Raw genomic sequence first — 21136 nt, forward strand, 5'->3', positions numbered from 1 at the left:
GGGACAGTAACTTCACATTTCTGAAGTTCTATTTTTCCATCTTTAAAATGGGGGAAAAACTTCAATCTAATAAGATTATTTAAGCATTAAATAACTTCTATAAAGTGCCTGATGAGTACTTAATATTGCTAGTATTTTTATGTGAATTATTGAAATTTGGATGGTCTCCTGGCCATGATGGGTGCTCAATCAAGTCTGACAATGGTCACTCTTCAACTCATTTCCAAAATTACACCAAGCGAAATTATATTGGACTTTCCCTGGCTTTTCTTTTTTTGGAGGATAAGAGATTTTTCAAAAAGCCACTCCTAGGAAATGTGTCAATGCTGTTCAATCTGGGACTCAAAGGGATCAACGTTTGGGAGCTTTCTCCTCTCATTCTTACTCTTAAAAGTCCACCTCAACCTGTAATAGTTGTTGTCAGTGGTCCTCAGACTATGGCCTGGCAGGGCCTACTGTCTTGTAAATATTTTACCGCAACACAGCCTTTTCTTTTTATATCAAAATCAGCTATATGCAAAGTAACTTAGGCTAAAGGTCAACATTCAGTTCTGACAAGTCCTTTTCCATCCTTTGGCACAAATCATCCCTGCCTTCTCCATAGCTTGTAAGGCTTTAGGGAAAGGAGGGGATGTGAGTAAGATAGTAAATGTTGGCAATTGCTTTCAAACTTTGTATATAGATACAGAATAGTACTCCTCCTGCTATTGTTGTAGGACATTTAATCTCGTGCAATCACCTTTTATCCATAATGGCAGGCTGGGATAGCATGGCTGAACCAAATTTAGTATCACAAACTTCAATTTTCTGGAATGGGGGGGAGTGGACTCCTCATTATCCTGAAGTAAATTCCCAGGTCTAGCACTATGTATCTTGAGCAAGTTATTAACTTCTTTAAGCCTTGAGTTACCTTATCTATAAAAAAGGGACTATTGATACTGTCTTGCAGTTGTGAGAATGTGTTATTAGTTACATGGAAAAGGATGGCCCAACGTAGCGCCCGGTATCACGGAGAGTAGAGACAGTATAGTGTCATGGTTATGTATGCAGGTTCTGGATTTAAATCTGAGCTCCGGCACTTAATAGCTGTGTAATCTCTCCATGCCTCACTTATCTCATCTGTAAAATGGGGATAACAGCAATTATTTTAGTTGTTGTGAGGCTTAAACACATGCTTAGAACAGTAGGTGAAGTATTGATAAGAGCTCAATAATTGTTAGCCACTTATTATCAGTATGAGCAGTACATGATAGTACATCCTTCTCTCCTATGTCAAAGCTAAGCCTCAAACTGATCATTTCGATTTCTTTCTTTCCTCTTTTCATTCTTCTGTCAGAGGTTCTACTCTAAGAAGTTGGCAGAAAAATGAGATATTTATTCAACAGTCTCCCAAATAAGGTGGAAGAGATAAGATTGTAAAGATTCATTGACAAATGCAACAAGTTTTTATTGAATGCCAATACTGGGCTAGGCAAAGTTAGATACACCGTTATTTCATTTGCAATACCTAGTATCAAAGAGCAAAGCTTAGGGGAGGTTGTCTATTTTGACGGGCTCATTAATGTATTTGATCTGTAGTGATATTCCCTAGATCATATGGTTTTACGTCCATGTGTTTTCCAAGGTTCAATAGGGCATCTATTCGATCTGAGAAACTGATTGCTGTTTAGATCCAGGCATGCAATGTGACATTAGGATCAAAGTACAAAGGAAACAAAATAAAATAAGGTTCATAAGGAAAATAATCTTATAAGAATCAACATGGCCTGGGGGTAAAATGCACATATATCCAGTAATAAGAAACTCATATTCAAATCAGCATTGCAGATACAGAAATAAAATGGGATTTGATTCTGTGATTCCATTTGCAAATCTGCAAACCAGGAAGAAGGATCATCCCATTTTCCTGTGATTGGTCAATAAATTTAATGATTACAGTAAATACAAAGTTCTTTTGCAAATGACTCGTTAGTTAGTTACTGATCGACTTGCATTTGAAAACACATTTCAGCTCTCTCCCCATCCCTCTCCCCCTGCAAAAAGAAAGAGAACATGAACAGTAAGGAAAACGTTTAGAAACAGGACCTAGTGTTTGCTATTACTTGATTCCTTAGACACAGCAATGCTTTACTGTAATATAGGCTATTACAGTATCAAGTGCACCAGGTAAGTGGATCAAGTGCTTTGTAGTCTATATAAAAATATCAACATCAGGCAAATCTATGGCAGTTAAGAACCTGGTTCCGATCAGAACAGAATTCCTTAAAATACTGTCTTCCTTTTGATCAAAATTGCCCTTGTGGATGTGAGTGCTGGTCTCAGAAAGTTTACAGATAAGAGAAACAGCAAAAGGGGTTTACCCCAGGATAGTAACCAACTCTAAATCTATTACAGGTGAGAGGTAGAGAGCTTTGTAACTCAGTCTTCTACTCCTAGGTGATAGAAAAATACTTTTCAAGATCAGCAACAAACACTCCTGCACTTTCAGATGAGCTGTTTCAGCTTAGACTGACTATATTTTATTTCTCTATCTGCAGCATCCAGCATATAGTAGGCACTCACTTGTTGAATGGAGAAAACCCTCATCTGTCTAAAGAGGAATTTCAACTGAAATTGACTAGAACAGAACATCGGCCCCACATGAAATTACATGAAGTCCACTCGCCCACATACTTGACACACTAATGTTCCTTATGTTGTTTCATTTCTTTAAATGTATTTTAAAAATTGCTTACAATGCCCAATATCAAAAAACATATTTCTCTAGTTTAGAACTGTTGGAATTAGTCTCAGAAGAACTCATCTGATTGAATCCGATATTGGGTCTTTCTCAGATTATTCTGTGGAATCTCCCAATTTTGTATGATGCTTGCAACATGCTTCAGTTGTCAATCTGTTCTCCTGCTCTTTATCCAAGGCCCGAAGAGAAAAGATGGAAGGGGACTGAGATAAAAAGGGTAGTTTTATGTATGTTCACGTAGTGGATACATTCAAAACATAAATATGAGACAGAAAGGGCACCTCTGCCACATACTAAGTCTCTGATCTGGGTTAAGTTAGCTCACCTCTCTGAGCCTTGATTTTATCATCCCTAAGACAGATTCATCCTAGAAATCTTTCTGGTTCCCTTTTAGCTCCAATATTCTATGATTTGGTTCTAATTTAACAGATGCACAAACTGACACATTCACTAACACATTTGGCTGGAGGTTGATCAGTCCTTAGCAAATCAGAAGCCAAAGAGTGCTGCACCTCTTACTCCACATCTGTACTTGGGGCAGAAGCTCAGAGAGAGCTGGGGTCTAAAAAGGCCCAAGTGAAATTCTCATTTTTGGCAGGAGCAATGCCTGTATGTAATTTAATAATTTAAACAGTGTCCAGGTTTAAATGCCATAGAGCGTTTTCTACTGACACTGCACACTGGAATCACCTGATGAACTTTATTTTACTGCTGTCTCAGTTTGATCCCTAGTCTACTTAATTGGTCTAGGGGCAGTCTGGACATTGGAATTTTTATAAGCTCTCCAGGTGATTCTAACCTGAGGAGGGGACAATTACATCCGGTCCCCGACTTACGATGATGGACTGACTCACAATTTTTCGACTTTATGATGGTGCAAAAGTGATACGTTCAATAGAAACTGTACTTCAAATTTTGATCTTTTCCTGGGCTAGTGATATGCAGTACAGTACTCCCGTGATGCTGGGCAGCAGCAAGGAGCTGCAGCTCCCCGTCAGCCATGCAATCAGGAGGGTAAACAAGCGACACATCGAGGACCATTCTGTGCCTGTACAACCATTGTTTTTCACTTTCAGTATAGTGTACCATAAATTACATGAGACATTCAACACTTTACTATAAAATAGGCTTTGCGTTAGATGATTTTGCCCAACCATAGGCTATACAAGTGTTCTGAGCATGTGTAAATTAGGCTAAGCTAAGCTATGATGTTTGGTAGGCTACGTGTATTAAATGCATTTTCAACTTATATTTTCAATTTACGATGGGTTTATCGGGATGTAATCCCACTGTTAAGTCGAGGAAGATCTGTATTGGCACGGAGCAGTGATTCTCAAACTTTAGCGTGAATCAGTCACCTGGGGGGATTATTAAAACGGATTGCTGGATGCCCTACTCAGTTTCTGGTTCAGTGGTCTGCGGTGAAGCCCAAGCTTTTGCTTTTCTAACAAGTTCCCAGGAAATGCTGATGCTTTTGTCCAGACCTCACTTTGAGAACCACTGCCGGTGAGGAAATCTCACTGATGGAGGCATCTGAAATCCTGAGTTTAAACCCTGATCCTATTATTACCACCTATGTGATCTTAGGAAAGTAATTTATTCTCTTTTCTTCAGTGTCTTTATAACAATATTTAGATATCAGAGTTGTGAGGCATGAACAAATAGTGTACCAATCAGGGTTTAGTATAGTGCCTGGCACAGAATGCAGTAACAACATTAATTTCCTTTTTCCATCACAAATGGCTAAACCGTGTGATTAATTAAGCTAAATCAACAGCACAGATTAAAACTTGGCAGGAAATGAAGAGAGACAACTGAAGCAAACAATATCTTATTAGAATCACACGTATAATATAGGATGATAAACATAGAAGTGTTTTATGTAGATGGTGTTTAAAACACTTTCATTCAGTTTTTAGAACTTTGAATGTAGTAATTTAGGTGGTAAGAATATTAGATACAACCTATAAAGAGCATGAATTTTTCTAATGACCTACAATAGACTCCGATACTTGATCTATGATAATTTAGTTTTCTAGAGAATCAGAAATAAGAATAGCATACCTGCCTAAAACTTTAATATATTGATCTCTAAATGCTCTTTAATTCCAGAGAAAATCTAAATTATTAAAGTGCATCAGAATCTCTATTATCAACCAAAGCAAAACTTCTACCAACAATGGGATAGGATAGGTGTTCTTCTTATTTACATAAACCAACAAATAAAAACTAAATAGCTTTCCTCCTTGCTTGCCATTTGCTTCATTTTGTGTCTCAAGGTCCTCTCAGGAGTTAATGTCCAAACCCTGAGATGAATCGTGGGAGGTAAGCAGGCCCACTGCAGAAGCTGCTGCACACGCCTCCAGATAGAGAGAGGGCACTGGAGGTTGTGCCTCCACAGTGGGGCTGGTTGAGGTGATAACTGGAATACTGTCAGTGTTTCTCTGTGGAACCTACCAGTGCAGTTAGCTAACGAGTCTCAAAGACACAACAGTTCAGATCTAAAGGCATAAGCCACATCAGGATTGTTTAAAGCAAGTTTCTCCCTATACCAATAGTTGACCCAGAGGTAGGTCTTTCTGGGATTGTTATTTTTAAAAGCCTTCCCTTTCCACTCTTGTCTGATGCCATTTTGTGACAGCTTTCTTTTCCTAAATTACTAAAAAAATGCAATGGTTGCCTGCACATCTTTGTCGTCACACTGTATTCTGAAGGGTACCATTTCTTTTATTATGGCTTTCAATTGTTTCTTAACCTGGTGATATACTTTTAACTTATCTGTTCATGAATTCTTTTAACTAGACTGTAAGCTCCTCAAGGGTCCTTAACTTGTCCCCTTCCTCCATGGAACTTCCTCAAGTGTCTCAGTATTCCCTTTTGCTGTCTGCAATATAAACTCAGCACCAACTTATGCTGGCCTGCCTATGCAGCTAATTCCACTTTTACATGTATAAGTATTCCCTTCCCAACTGGAACCAAAAAGCCCTTTAGGATGGAGCCTACGTATTTTACTTCTTTGTAAAAGCGTCTTAACAAGCTGATGTCCAATCGACATTTGTAAAATACTCACTAGATCACGCATGCTAAAAAGTGGACACAACTAGCTGCCTGAGGGAAAGTCCTCACGCTCTTGCTGTCAAGATTATATAAGGCCTACAGTCTGGCCAGTACATTTGGAGGAGGGAAACGATTTTCTTAAAGTCAGAAAATTAGCCTTGCTTCAGCTCTCCTTAGTGTTTTAGAACGAACTTTCAATACCACATGAACAGGATGGTTCCCACCTCATTAGTATTCCTGCTATTCCCTAGCATCCATTCATCCATAACCTTCTCTCAAGGTTTCTCCATGAAATATTTACCGAACTTTCCTACTCCCTAAGACAAACATAACTCTTTTTCTTCCCTTTCCCTGCAAAATGGTTTATTCATTAAAAGCCATAACCACTGTTCAGAGCCTTTCAAAAAACTAGCAATCCAAACCCTTTCAAACTTAACAGAATCAGTTAAGGAGAACTGATTTCATGCCCATCCTGCCAGGGAGCAGTTCCTTCTCCCAGACTTTGCCTGTTACTAGAAACCAGAAAGACTGGTAGACAGCCAGAGAGGGTCAGGTGACACTTTGGAGGCACTATCTTTTTTCCTTTCAGTGTTTTTTCACTGAATCGGTTTGGCCCCACCACCACAGCTCTGACCACAATCATTCCAGCTGATCCTTTAACAGGACTATGAGGTACCAAAAGGTAGTTCAGAGATTGGTAAGATTTATCTTTACATCTCAAAGTTTTTTGAACAGACGGACTTGTGCAAAGCTGGATTATGGCATTTTACCTCACCTTCAGCCCTGGTGATCTAGTGGTTAAGAGGTAGCACTCTCACCACTACAGCCCAAGCTCGTTTTCAGGTCAGGGAACCTCACCACCCATCTGTCGGCTGTCAGGCTGTGGTGGCTGCATGTTGCTGTGATGCTGAAAGCTATGCCACCAGTATTTCAAATACCAGCAGAGTCACCCATGGTGGACAGGTTTCAGTGGAGCTTCCAGAGTAAGACAGACTAGGAAGAAGGACCTGGCCACTCGCTTCCAAAAAAACTGGCCATGAAAACCATATGAATAGCAGCAGAGCATTGTCTCATAAGAGCATCAGGTGAGAGGATGGAGCAAAAAGACCGGGCAGGGCTCTGCTCTGCGTACACAGGGTCACTAGGAGTCGGAAGTGACTCGACGGCACTAAAAACCAACCTCAACTTCACCATAGCTATTATGAGAAGAAATATTGTTCTAAGATTTTTAGTTAGTTGCTCCAGTTTTCTTTTCTTTTTTGATGACTCAGATTGGATATTATCTTTTAAGGCTCACTCTCTCATTCCCACTATATATCAAATTCTTCAACTAAGTTCACCCCTTACATCAGAAACCTAGAAACCACAGAGTAGCTTTCCACCTCTTTAATTCTCCATAAGGCATCACTATGATACTATCATATGTGCATATGTATGTGTGTGTGTGTGTATACATATATTTCCTTTTTTAAAAAAGTAAAAATGCTCTTCTTATTATCCTTTGTTTGATATAGGCACCCAAGTATGTAGTTAGAAATTAAATAAAGGCCACAAAAACTTCCCAAGGAAGATCATTAAAAAGAAAAATCTTCTTTTTCTCTTTTGTCACACCGCTGGCCTTTGAGGCATGCCAACTAAGGAAAAAGGTATCAACCGTGGTGATGGAAAGACTGGACCTTTCCCTCTTTGGGTTGTAGCTGAACTTCTGTGGGTGGTCCTAGTAAAATATACAACTCCTCATTTGTTCTAAGCAAGTCTTTTCTTTAGCTTTCCTTCAAACAATGCCTTTACTCTCTCATCAGAATACGAGGACTTGGGAGATGTCGAACAGCAAGGTTCTGGTTGGGTAGCAGTCTCTTTAAGTCACGTGTTGGCTATGCAGAGAGAGGGAAAAGGTTGGGAGAATGGCAGGGGAACAGGATGAGAGAAATAGAAATGTATCTTCATCGCGAGCACTGGAAGAAAGCAAGCTTTTCAAAGTTGCTGCCGATATCTCATGAAGGCCCAGGCTGCTACCATGGTGAGGGCAAACACTGGCAACAGCACCATAGCTATGGGAATACCACCTGGCTCCCCTTCACCTCGATGTCCTATAGGCCCATTCTGCACCTGTAACTAGAAGGGAAAGACACATGTTAACTCTAGTGACCAATATGTGTTTACCACAACTGAAATGTCCAGGTTGACATATTACCTGGGTCTATAGTCTCTAGGCCACCCAAAGCTGTAGACCCCAAGCACTATCTAGCAGAAGGAATCCCCTCTGTTTGTCCTGAGTTGATACATCAGTGTCACTGATTCTTTGGAAACAAATAAGTCTGATGGGGAGGCATTTAATCTTGCTGTGCTTCTGACCTAAAGGGACCACTGAGGGTAAGTCAGATAACCTCTGTTTCTGTACTGCCTCCACCAAGCTACATGTGTATTCTATCATCAGGAAAATGAAGATATGAGATGAAGCCTACTGATCCAATAGGGAACCTGGAAATTATCAGGCAGGGGTGGGAGGTGTCTATCTTCCTAGCAATGTTTACTTAGAAAGATTACCAGTCATCAGAGTGCAATAAGAGCAGATCTGAGCAATGTTACCACAGGTACAATGCCATTATTTGGAAATACTTGCCAATTCTCAAAAGGCACCCACTCCATCCTAAGATGGGGTTGAGTTCTTCATCCCCTAATCTGTAATACTAGACACACATAAAGGTGAAAACTATATGGAACAGAGGTAAAAGACTCAGAGTTAAATAAGTAAAAAGAAATCATATCCTAGTGGTTATAATTTTCCATTGTCTAAGCATTCCTTTTTGAGGCTGATGGTCTTTCTTCATTTCAGCCATTTTTTTAAAGGTGGCCTTTCTTAATATTAACTTTTTATAGCTAACTTGCAACAATTATGGCACCATTTTGTTTCAGTTAGATTTAACCTCATTACAATCCAGGAAACTCTGACCCCTCAATCTGAAAGGCAAGACTCCACAAACTACTTTTCTATCCTCTCTCTCACCTCTACATCTTTCATTCATTTCCTGATGAGATGTCCTGAGTGGGCGTGCTCAATAGAAGACATGGTTTGTAGGGCTAGGCCCGAAAAATCTCCCTGACCACAAGAATCTGTTTTATTAGGAGCTATTTATGGATGTTTCCTAAAGAGTGAACTTCAGAAATCATTCCCCACATGCCTTCAAAAAGAACTCTAATCACAGCTGAAGTGTATGTCTATATTTACGTGCCTTTATCTATTGCATAAATTCTCCCATGTTTTAGAAACAGAGAAGAGCCAGGGGAGAAGCAGTTGATGACCGAGAGTGTCTCCCATTGACCTATTTTCTAATCCCTCTAAACCCAGATTCTGCTTGCAACCCCAGCTGTTTTCTCAGAGATCTTCATGACTTGCTCTCTCTACTTTTTTACTATCTCCTGTTGAACTCTTCTTCAGCCTCTGAAGCCTCACTCAGGAGCTGAGTGAGGCAAAGACAGCATCGATTTAAGAGGGAGTAACTTTAAAAGCACATTGAACCTGTGTTGTATATGTACTCTGAAGTCCTTGGTGCTGTGGGAGGAATTATGTCTATCCAGGCTTCTCTTCCCATTATCCAAATTATAAAAGCCCAGGAACTAAGAGGTAGACGCAGGGATAGGTATCAACTTCACTGAATTCTGAATTCAATTTCCCTTTTCCTGGAACTCCCCTTTGGGGACCTGAGCCTTGGTCAAGAGGGTCAGCAAGGTGATGAAAAAGGGTTTCACGGCAGTGACAGGGAAAAGTACACAGCGGGTATCAGAAAACCCACATGTACTTACAGTTTTATAAATAAAAATGCTCAAGGGCAGACATATGTTTCCTTATCTACTAAAAATTAAAATCGATTCTGGTTATATTTTTTTCCCCGTGTATTTTAATTTTGTTCTTGAGCTTTATCTTCAAGGCACATTACCTTGAAGCTAGGGGCTGGGTTGCAGGTGTACTGTTACGAATTTCCTTCAATAACAAGAAGTAGTCCCAGAAGACGCCTGCCTGTGCCAGACAAGCCCTTCGGCAGAGTGAGAGTGAAAGAAAGAAAGGCAAACACACTCCTGAAGGTGACACCACAGGGTTTATTCACCAGAATGGGACAAAAGCTTGGTGCCAGGCTGCTGGCTGCAAATACCACCTACCCTGTGCTGCACCCTCAGGGACACGGCATAGCCGGCGTTACGGAAGAGGTCTACAGCATCCTGGTGCAGCAGGTTCTTTAAGTCTTGGCCATTCACCTGTCAAAACAGCAGGGAAAAGGAGTAAGAGAGGGGGAATGCGAACTCTCATAAGTCAAAGATTTACTTTCATGTGACCAAACAGTTAGAAAACAAACTCTGACACCAAGGGCTAGGAGAATGGGTAAAGTGACTTAGAACTCAGAATAACTTTTTTCATTTTCAAAGCTATATCTTCCTAGAACTGAGGTTCCATGGGCCATTTGAAGAGCTCCTAAGTCAAAAAAGGAAAAAAGGTAGTCTCCTCTTCCTCCTAGCTCTACTGTCTGTCTCGTTTTGACACTTTGGATTCTGTTACTGGACTTCTATGTCTTCCACGAGCAGAAGCCTGCGTCCCTAGAGTTAACGCAGTCTTCCAGGTTACCACTCTATCCTTCATACTCCTAATCCCTGGCATTGCCAGCTTCAACTCTAGAAATATAACACTATGAAACTCTCCCACAATTTATTCCAATGTGGTGCAAATCTAGCCCATTCTATTGATCTTGCTCTATTGTGAATGATTTCGCTTGATTCCATGGATACTCCTATCCTCCTCAAATTTACTAAACCATATTTCTGTAATGATATAAACTCTTAAAAAATGTTTTAGTGTAGGTCAGTCCTACCACTTAGAGGTAAGAGATGTGACGGACTTCCAGTATTAATACTTTTCAGTGTCAGAAGTGACACTGACCAGAAGTGATATCTAGCTTATACTGACACAGCATAGCCCACTTTATGCAAGATCTACATATCTTTCACACAACAGCAACAGCAGCAAGAACATCTAATATATTTATTTGGTAGGTTCTGTGCTAAATGCTTTACATACATTATCTAATTTAATTCTCATAATAATCCTATGAGGTAGATACTATTTTTACCATGTTTTCACAGATGAAGAAACTGAAGCTTAGCAAGGTTAGGTAATTTATCCAAAGTCATAGTAGGTGTAGGAGCTAGGGTTAGGGTTTTTAAATACCGGAAGGAAGATGAAAGTACCTTTTCCTTTTACTCTTCCTTCTGCACTATTATTCCTCCATCTTGACTCACCAACTACTCTCCACTCAGCTGAAGCTCAAGCCGTTGATATATTCAACCCTCTCATCTTCCTTGTCACAGTCTCCCTTCTCTAAGAGGTTCATAGTCATCCCTCCACTCTATCTCCTGCCAATATCCTTAGTGAATCAATCTAACAATACTTTGGCCTTACAGTATGTCAACCTTCCCAAATGAATAGTTTCCAGGTCTAGTCTACTTTAGTCACCAATTGGCAGAAGCCTTGGACTTCAACAGTAGGCATGCTTCAGCTCGAGTATCTCAAAACTCTTTAAAAAACTGGCTACCATTTCTACTCCCTTCACACTTCTTATTCCTCTACTGAATTTCCTCTTTATCCTCATCAAAGCTTTTAACCTTTTTAGACTTGACTTGCATCCTTACCCATCTAGGAGTTCCTGTTGTTATTTCAACAAACCACTTGGTAAACTATTAGAATCCCGTGTCCCCATGGTCTTCTGTCATCTTTCCAGTCCTGGGCAACACACTGCATTTACTTTCCTTGTCATCACTGAGTTTAATATTCCTGGAGAAAGACACACAGTCACACTCTCCACCACAAATCCATGCTAGCTGACTCCAGCTATATCCTCACAACCCTTCTACTCATCTGGTGAACTCAGTAATACTCAGTGGTAGCTGTTCCACATCCTATCATCAAACCCCAACTCCAATCCCATCTCTCCTCTTAGCATTCCTTTGCCTTATCTTTCTTGAGAATATTAAGAACTTCTCACAGACACTCTCTCCAATTTCTTTCCTTTCCTCTCAAAGTTTCTTGATATCCTCTCACTGCTGCTTTCTCCTTATTTCTGAATTAGATTTATTTCCTCTATTGAGGCTAAACCATCCACTAGTGCTCTTGATCATATACCTTCTAGCCTCCTTACATAATAAGCAGTCATTTACTCTTCTTGATTCCTTAATTATATCCCTCTCCATTCCTTCTCAACTAAAATTATCCTCATCCATAAAGAAAACAGCTAGCCCTGGTAGTCTAGTGGTTAAGATTTGGTGCTCCCAACATCACGGCCTGAGTTGGTGTCCTGCTCAGGGAACCACACAACCCATCTGTTGGTTATCATACTGTGGTAGCTGCGTGCTGCTGTGATGCTGAAAGCTATGCCACCAGTATTCCAAATACCAGCAGGGTCACCCATGGTGGACAGGTTTCAGTGGAGCTTCCAGACTAACAGACTAGGAAGAAGGACCAGGCTGCTCACTTCTGAAAAATCTGGCCACGAAAACCCTATGAATAGTAGCAGAGCACTGTCTGATATAGTGCTGGATGGTGCAAAAAGATCAGGCAGCGTTCTGCTTTCCTGTACACAGGGTCACTAGGAGTCAGATCAACTTGACAACACTAACAAAAAGTAAACAATACAAATATTTCTTGGAACCCACTATCATCCTCCTCCCATCTTCTCTCCTCTTTTCTTCATTGTAAAACTTGTTGAAAGAACTGTTTGTATGCACTACCTCCACTTCCTCAGCATCCATTCACTCTTTATTCCATTGTAATCCCAGAATAAATGAGGTAGGAGGGAAGAACATGCTGTCCTGCAGGTCAGCAGTGACTTCCAATCACCAAGTCCCAGAGCTCTTTTTCAGTCTTCAGACCACCTCCTCCCTTTTGCAGTTCTCTCCTGTCTTAGCTTGTGAACACTTAGCTCCCTTACTTCTTGAACTGTTCTTTTTCAGATTCCTCTTCCCTTCCTTCCTTCTTAAGGTAGATAAATATTCCTTAATGTCGGTAGTCTTTTGTCCTCATATCTTCTCTCCTATGGTGATCTTTCACAAATTCAACTGTAATCTGCAAGACAACTCCCAAATTTTTATCCCTACTTCTACTTCTGGATTTGTCAACTTCCTGCCAAGTGCCTGTACTCGGATATTCTGGCTAGACCCCAATTCAACATCTCCAAAGCCTCTTTATTACTTCCCACAAAAGCAGACTATCCCAACTTCCCTCTTATTGTCACTCCATTCGACAAAAATTTTGAGAATATTTTAAAACTCTCTCCACTCTGTCAATCTTCATATACCATATATTGCCAAATCCTGTAGTCCAACATAATGACATTCCTCATATGCTATTTTTCTCTAAGCTGTGGATACTTTTAGATGAACTACTGTGATCACCTTCTCTCTGATCTACTTTCCTCTAGGTCCTCCCTCATTCTAACCTATTCAAATACTAAGTCTCCAGATCAATCTCCCTAAAGTGCAATTCTGTTTATCTCACTTTACCACTCAAAAACAGAAACAAAACTGGAAGCAGGGGAAGAAAGTGCATGCTTGTTTTCTCATTCTGGTAGGCAAAATCCTCTAGGAATTGGCTCCAACTTACCTTCCCAGTTGAATCTCTCATTACGCCCTTTGATATATCCTATGGTCTAGCTAAATCACAGAACTCACTGACTCTGGGACATAAAACATATATTCTTACCTTCATAACTGTGCTCAAGCTATATCCACCATCCGAATACCCTTCCCTTTTAAAAAAACTCTATCTTCCAAGATTGATATTAAATAGGATCAGTCCTGCTACCTATAATGTAGAAATGAATACAGGGTTTTTAATTGATGGACTTTGATTTCATGCTACCAAGCCTCCTTCTGATTATGCCTTGGTTTTTTGGGTAGATATGCCACAGGGAAAGAACTTTAGGATTTCTAGAACCATCACAATAAATTTTCAATGAACCCATTTTCTAGGTAATTCCTCAGGAGAGAGAATAGGTGTGAGATTGCTGATTGTAGTGTGAATGCTCACTTGACTAATCTAGCCCACGTGATAACTCTATTTATCATTGTAAAGAAATAGGTATTTTCTCTTAGAGATAAACAAGTAAGTTCGTGATGCAGTTATGTCAATGAATGCGAAAAATGTCATAGCTCAATATCAGAGCCAAGTTTCATAGTAATATGAATGCAAGTGGAAGAAGTGAGTCACTACATGACACTCAATGGCAGGAATACTGAGTTCAAAATAATCTTTCCCATAGTGTCAGTAATAATTGACAGAAATCATTGCATATTATGTCTGGAGCTATCTAATTCATTTTACATGCACTAACTTATTTAAGTCTTCAAAGGAGCCCTATAAGTTAAGAACCTTTGTTTTATAGGTGATAAAACTAGGGAGGCCATGCCAACTTGTCCATGGGCATGTAGAATGGAAATAGCAAAACCAGGATTCAAATACAAGCAGCCCAGCCCCAAAGCCTCTACTTTAAAACACTATAGAAATTTACATTGTAAGCAAGGATTTTATTTCAGCACATATCATTATCCATCACAGTAATGTTGCAAATTGAATCTGTATTGGTTTTGCAGTTTCATTTGTACCTATACATTATATACACTTTAAAATTTTACAGTTGTATAAAAACATAAGGTGTGTATATATTAATATTTTTATTCATTTGTATATATTGAAGTAACAGCAAATTAAGAAAGGAATTTAGTTAAGTGTCACTTCATTGACAAAGCCTTTCTAGATAACTCCATTAGATGTGACTGATTTCCTTCCTAGAATCTCCACACTACATTACTCTCTTAAAGCTCAAACTGAACTTTGCCTTATATGATTATCACTTTACAGGCTACTATAAATAACCTGGAGAGGCTTTATCTCAACCCATCACTATAACCCCTATCATACCTGGATAGTGCTTTGAACAACACTTGAGTGTAATAAATGTCACATGATTTCCTGAGGTTTGGTTGTAGAGTGCACCCTGCAAAGGCTATAACTCTACAAAGCCTGACTGACATTAGCCCTGAGCTAACTGCTGCCAATCCTCCTTTTTGCTGAGGAAGACTGGCCCTGAGCTAACATCCATGCCCATCTTCCTCTACTTTATATGTGGGACGCCTATCCATAGCACGGCTTGACAAGAGGTGCCATGTCCGCACCCGGGATCCGAACCAGCAAACCCGGGGCCGCTGAAGCAGAACCTTAACTGCTTAAACACTTAACCACCGTGCCACCGGGCTGGCCCCAGGCATGGACTCTAACGGCAGCTTCCATCCTGATGACTCAGTGTGTAATCTTGGTCCTCACCTGAGACTCCTTCTGCTAACAGGGAAGAAAACACTGGTGACATCAGGTGCTATACAGGGCACAGGCTAATTATGCCAGTTCTGCCTTACAACCCTCTCAGTTAAGCCTAAAGCTATCTTAGTATAAGAGGACAGTTATTTTCATTGCTTTTTAAAAAATAAAACCCCAAACTGGAGGCCTTTCAGAACTGCAAAGGGAATTTCTTTTTTTATTTTTATTTTTTTTTTGCTGAGGGAGATTTGCCCTGAGCTAACATACGTTGCCAATCTTCCTCTATTTTGTAGGTGAGCCACCTTCACAGCATGGCCAGTGATAGATGAGTGGTATAGGTCCACACCTGGGAACCAAACCCAGGCTGCTGCAGTGGAGCACGTTGAACTTAACCACTAGGCCACCAGGACTGGCCCAGGAATTTCTTTTTTAAAGAACCCTTTCTCATCCTCTGCCCAATGTAAACCAGTCCCATAAAGTAAATTGTGATTCTTTCTCTCTTGACAATGTCATCTCTATTCCAAAGCAGAATTTGTTTTCCAATATTTACCTCCTCCAAGCATTTCTATAGATTCCAGTTGACACTGACTAACCAACAAGCTCTGTTTTTTTAACTCCAAATATATGTGGAATCCACTCTCTTTATGACTATCCTTACTAATATTATAGACCCGAGGTTCTCAAAGTGTGGTCCCAGGACCAGCAGTATTAGCATCAACCTGGAACTTGTTAAAAATGCAAATTATTAGAGCCCATTGTGGCAATCTGTGCTTTAATAAGCCCTCCAGGTAATTCTGAAGTTTGAGTTATCTTTAACCTAAACTGCCTGAAATGGTCCTCTTACTGGTCTCCACACCCAGCCTACTTACCCTATTTAATACATACTCTATGCATCCATGGATTTCATCAGTATTTTTCCATTTGCTGGAGTAGTGGTTTTTCAAATATGGGTCTGCTGACCCATTAAAGAGGAAGTTGAAGTCAATCCAGTGGGTCAAGACCAGTATTTAATTTTTAAAAAAGCAAAATTAGAAGAAAAGACAACATACCAGACTGCGTCACATATAGAAGAGATAGGTATTATTTTGTTAAACTCTGCTTCAATTATATGTGCGTATGTGTGTATTTCCTATTACAGGTCATAATTTAAAAGGTTTGGAAAACACTTGCCTACAGCAGTGCTTCTCAACTTTATTCACAGACTCACCCAGGGATCTTGTTACAGTGTAAACTTTGACTCCATAGGTCTGGGAAGATTCCTGAGACTCTACATTTCTAAGAAGCTCCCAGGTGATAACAGATGGATCCCTGGACCCCAACTTTAGTACCAACAGCTATTCAACTGCGAAACCATAGAACACTGCTAACTAAACTTGCTACTTCAGCTTCTGTAACTCACGTCATAGTAAGTTTTTCTGAACCTGAGATATGGCAAATTTGCAACGTGCTTGAAAATTTTGCTGACCAAATATTCAAGAATTAGGATGGTGGTATTCTAGTTAACTGATAGGGAAATATATAATTTTTTGCTTTAACTATAATTGTTAGCAGTCTTTAAAAATGAGTTTCCTATCTCCTGCCTTAGGAAATGAGTACACTGAGTTAAAATTAGTTTTCTCCGATGATTAATAATTTTGAATTGCCTCAGGATAATCTAACACTATCTCAGGCTCATGTTACAGTTACAGGAGCTCTAACTATAGGATGACACAAATGTAGCTGTAAATGATGTGGAGAAAGAATAGGCTCAATTTAATAAACACTGACCTCAGATTATACTTTGGATATTTTAATTTTTTATCAAGAACCTGAAATGAACCACAAAGTTGGGGGGGGTCCCCTTTTTTCATCAGTTGAAGGAAGAAAAAAATAGATTATCTAGTTCCAACTAATCAAGCCCAAACAAAAAAAAGTCTGTTACACTATAATTCATTCACAGAGCAATTAACTTATTAGATGCTTACTCTGTGCCAGCTACAGGCCTAGGTGCTGGGGACACAGAGACGAGAAGACAAAGACTCTTCCATAGAGGCACTTTGTATTCTGTATATTTCAACGCCTCTGCAGCTGACTGGATGAGGGCTTCTGGTGGGTCATTCTCATTGATTTCTAAGCTAAGGGCAGAGACTAGTCTTTCATTTTCTTTTAATTTTCCATAGTCCCTGGCACAGCGCTCTGCAGGCCATCAAGTACAATAGTTGATAAATGCTGATGACTACTCAACTCTTTTATTCATCAAATTAAGAACCGTATTTGAAGAGAATATGAAATGCAGCTGACTAATGACCCAATCTGTGCCATTTTGTTATATAAGAGGTTTGGTCAAAATGGAACATTCATCTGTGCAGTATAATAATCAGCTGTATCATCCTGAGCTTCATAAAATTGTGGAGTTCACTGAGGGTTGACTATTCTTGACTATCCACCTCCCTTCATTTAGGTAGACACACAGGGGAAATGAGAAACCTAGACAGTTTATATTTCCCTCACAAAAATAAAATTTCCCCAGCTTCCCTGGTAACCTATACAAATATCAAACCATCCTCACAATCATACACACAAAATGAACTTTGGGTGAGAAATCTCCAGCCCTCAGCTCAATTTCAGGCCTGTTCTTCTATAGGTAATATCTGTTTTTGTTTAATGGTTCTTTGTCAAATGCAACAGGGCCTTAAAAATCATTTACATTCACTAATGAAAGAAATTTCTGTTCTTTTTTCTTTTTTGTTTAACCATCCACAATGATCACAAAAAATTAAATTTCACTTTTGTTGAGAAAGGTAAATTGCATGATAAGTCATGCAGTTATTTAATCTTAGAACTTGCAATTAAGACAAAACATGGGCATTATTTAGGGAGAAACGGAAAGATTAAATTAATAGTGAATAATAACTGACAGGAAATTTAGATCACTTAATGATATTTCTATTAGTTATCCAAAATGGATATGTACTAAAGAAGGGACATATTCTTAGTCTGATTATCTAACAAAACTTAAATGAAAGAATTGGGGCATACTTTACAACACGGAAAAATAACTCATGTGAGGAAGACAGGAAGGCCCATAAAGAATAAATGGGAATATAGGCTAATAAATAATTTGGTATAATTTTACAGAGATGTCAAAGCCAATAATAAATGAGTACATAAGTACATCAAAGGGATGAAGTGAGCTAAAGAATTATAGATGTAACTGTTAAATGGTTATGCCTAACAAATTCACGTAAGGATAGAGAAGGAATAGGATGGTGAGTCAGGCAACAGAGGTGATGTTTCTCAAGGAATGGGATCTAGAAAGAATAATTGTGGAGTAAACACTTGCAAGGGAAACTGGAGTCAAAAAATATAGCCCTGGATAGAACGGAGAGGATAAACTGACCTTTTCCTCTTGTATATGTGCCATCTTTTTCTCTTTCTCTGTCCCCTTTCTTTCTATATCTGTCTTATATTTTTGCTTTTACTTCCCCCTCTCTTCTTTCACATGTCTTCTTAATTGGCCACAACGTAAACTTGAATCTTCTTTGTAACATGTCTTATATATTTGTAATGTTTAATATCTTAGATAGATCTTTGTACTATTTCTTCTATTTTGATAAAGTAAAATCCTCTTTGCTATAAATTTTAAAGTCAAGTGAGCTGAGTTTTTTAGACATCGACTTTTCTCTTCATTGACATTTATCTCCTACAATACCCTTTTTAAAAACTTGAGTGGCCTTCCAAGAATTTCTTTTCTCTATAACGCAACGGCCCACATAAGAAAGGCTCTTCATCTCAGCTTATGTCTAATAAATTCTCTCACATTCAAGTTTTTTCCCTGTCTAATTCTATCCTTTATGGAAAGATTAATTTCAGTTTCTACATAAGACCATACACAAAATCCAGTATTAATTCATCATACAACTTTCTGTTTAGGATACCTAATCCTAGCTCCTCATTTACCTTTTGGGAGGCAGTACAGTATACTGGTTTAAGAGTAGAGGCTCCAAATTCAGACAGACCCCAAAGTTTTAGTCTTCTGCCACTTACTAATTGTGTGACCTTGGGCAAGCTGCTTGACCTCACTAAGCCTCAGGTTCCTCAGCTGTGAAATAGGCATAATAATTGTACCCACCTCATAGGGTTACTACAACAGTAAGTAAGTTTAAAGTTCTTAGCATATTGTGTGGCATATATAGGACTCAAAAACTTCTAACCATTCTCATGTTTCAATAACCTACCTTTAACCAAAGCTTTCTAAATAACAGGCTCTCTTCTAAACCGCTATGCTTTTCAAGTCCCTCTTTACCCATGGAGCCCAGGGCCCAGTGTTCTAGAGAGAATGTGGTATGTGCCAAAATATAAGCTGCACAGTTTCTAATGACATGCCATAACTTTAACTCACTCTCAGGTTTTCCTTACTCTAACACTCAAGGTGATGTGTTTTTAGAATGTCTTTCTCCTGGCAGCTGTAGGAAATAATCTGCTTCTAAACTTCTCAATATCCTTTTGAGATAAAAGGAAGATTATCACTCTCTCTGTCTCACAGATTAATATACCACGTCTAGGAGAAGCTTAATGGACTGAAAAGAGGCAAACCAGTAAAAAGGACTAAAATAGGATATTACCATCCATGATACTATATTTATATTCTGGATCAGCCAATCTTTCTAAGTTTGCCTGAATTTCCTAACTTGTTCACTTGTTAGATATATATTGGGCACTGTGCTAGGATGTAAAACATTAAAAAAAGATCTGGTCCTTGCCCTTGATGAACTTCCAAAAATAATACAATTAATGGTTATCATGTATTAAGTCTCTTACTAGAGAAATTAGCAAAGAGAAATGGGAGCACGGTGGACAGATATCCAAATCAGACTGCATTCCAATTTTTCACATTAACAACGGATGAAAAAGGGCTGTGAGTCTCAGGAGGACACTTAATTGCTACCCTACTTTTCTGTCTCTTTTGGAGGAAGACACACATTAGTGTTTTAATTAACAAAAGGGAGGTGATAAAGTAAATGGAAGAACGACAGAAAGCGTGGGTTTTAAGTTCCCTTCCCCCATATCAGTCCCTCACCCTCCCTGTTCCATGTGTTTGGACCTTGGCTAAGTAATTTCACATTCTGGACTTAATTTGTCTAGTCTGTCAAGCGAGAAAATGTCCTCCACGCTCTTTGGTAGGGCTGAAGATGACTGATCAAGGTCCCTCCCACTGAATGCTATAATCTGGACATTTTCAGAGCCAACAAGGCAGGCAGGAATCGTCCCAAGGAAGGGTTAGAGGGTGGGAATAGGGTCTAGGGAGCCAGGGACAGTGAAGGAGGCCGAAGCCGGTTCTCACCGAGAGGATCTTATCACCCTCCTGGAGCCGCCCATCCAGGGCCGCAGCCCCATTCTCTTTGATGCGGCTGACGTAGATGCCACTGTCGTTGGAGACATACTGCTGATCTGTCCCACCGACGATGTTGAAGCCCAGCCCTGAGAAAATCATGGAGGAGTTGTGAAGGAGATAGGGGTGAAGAAGAAAGAAAAGGAGTTAGAGAAGAGGAGGATAAAGAGAGAGGAAAGGCCTAGCAGGGAGGGAAGGCTGGCAAGTCAGACTGTGACATAGCTAGTGTATAGTCACGAACAAGGTCAGCGACTAGTATCACCAACAAAGGTCAAGAGTACTCAGAGTTGTCCACTCAGACCAGGCAGGACTAAAAGTACAAACAAAGTGATCAACACGGTTTGTTGAATATAAAAAGAAGGATCTACACTGAACTCAGTGAAAGAATAATGGTGATTCTTGTAAGATGTGCTTCTGCTCACATTTGATTTTGATTCTGCTGGTGGCATTCATAGGATCCAGTTCTTGACTTTCCTGCTACTAATGTAACAGGGTTAGCTGTGTTCATGAGAAGAAACTACTTTTAACTAATTAGCAAATGAACTGTGCTTAATTTAGTGGGAGAGAGATACCTAACCAAACTGTCCTCCATACTTCTCTTCTTCCAACCTTT

General features: G+C 39.5%; 1 protein-coding gene across 1 annotated transcript in view; it reads right to left on the bottom strand.

The window, feature by feature from the left end:
- Positions 1 to 1422: 1422 nt before the first annotated feature.
- The window catches only part of SYNJ2BP (synaptojanin 2 binding protein), a 42817-nt gene continuing 23103 nt past the window's right edge, over positions 1423 to 21136 (bottom strand). The window contains exons 2-4 of the mRNA XM_008506726.2: positions 20476 to 20612; positions 9956 to 10051; positions 1423 to 7912 (exon numbers count right to left, since the gene is read on the bottom strand). Coding sequence (XP_008504948.1) covers positions 7772 to 7912; positions 9956 to 10051; positions 20476 to 20612 — 374 coding nt within the window. The 3' untranslated portion in view covers positions 1423 to 7771. The remainder of the gene's footprint in view (positions 7913 to 9955; positions 10052 to 20475; positions 20613 to 21136) is intronic.

The sequence above is a fragment of the Equus przewalskii genome, chromosome 25 (assembly GCF_037783145.1).
Source record: "Equus przewalskii isolate Varuska chromosome 25, EquPr2, whole genome shotgun sequence".
Lineage (NCBI taxonomy): Eukaryota > Metazoa > Chordata > Mammalia > Perissodactyla > Equidae > Equus > Equus przewalskii.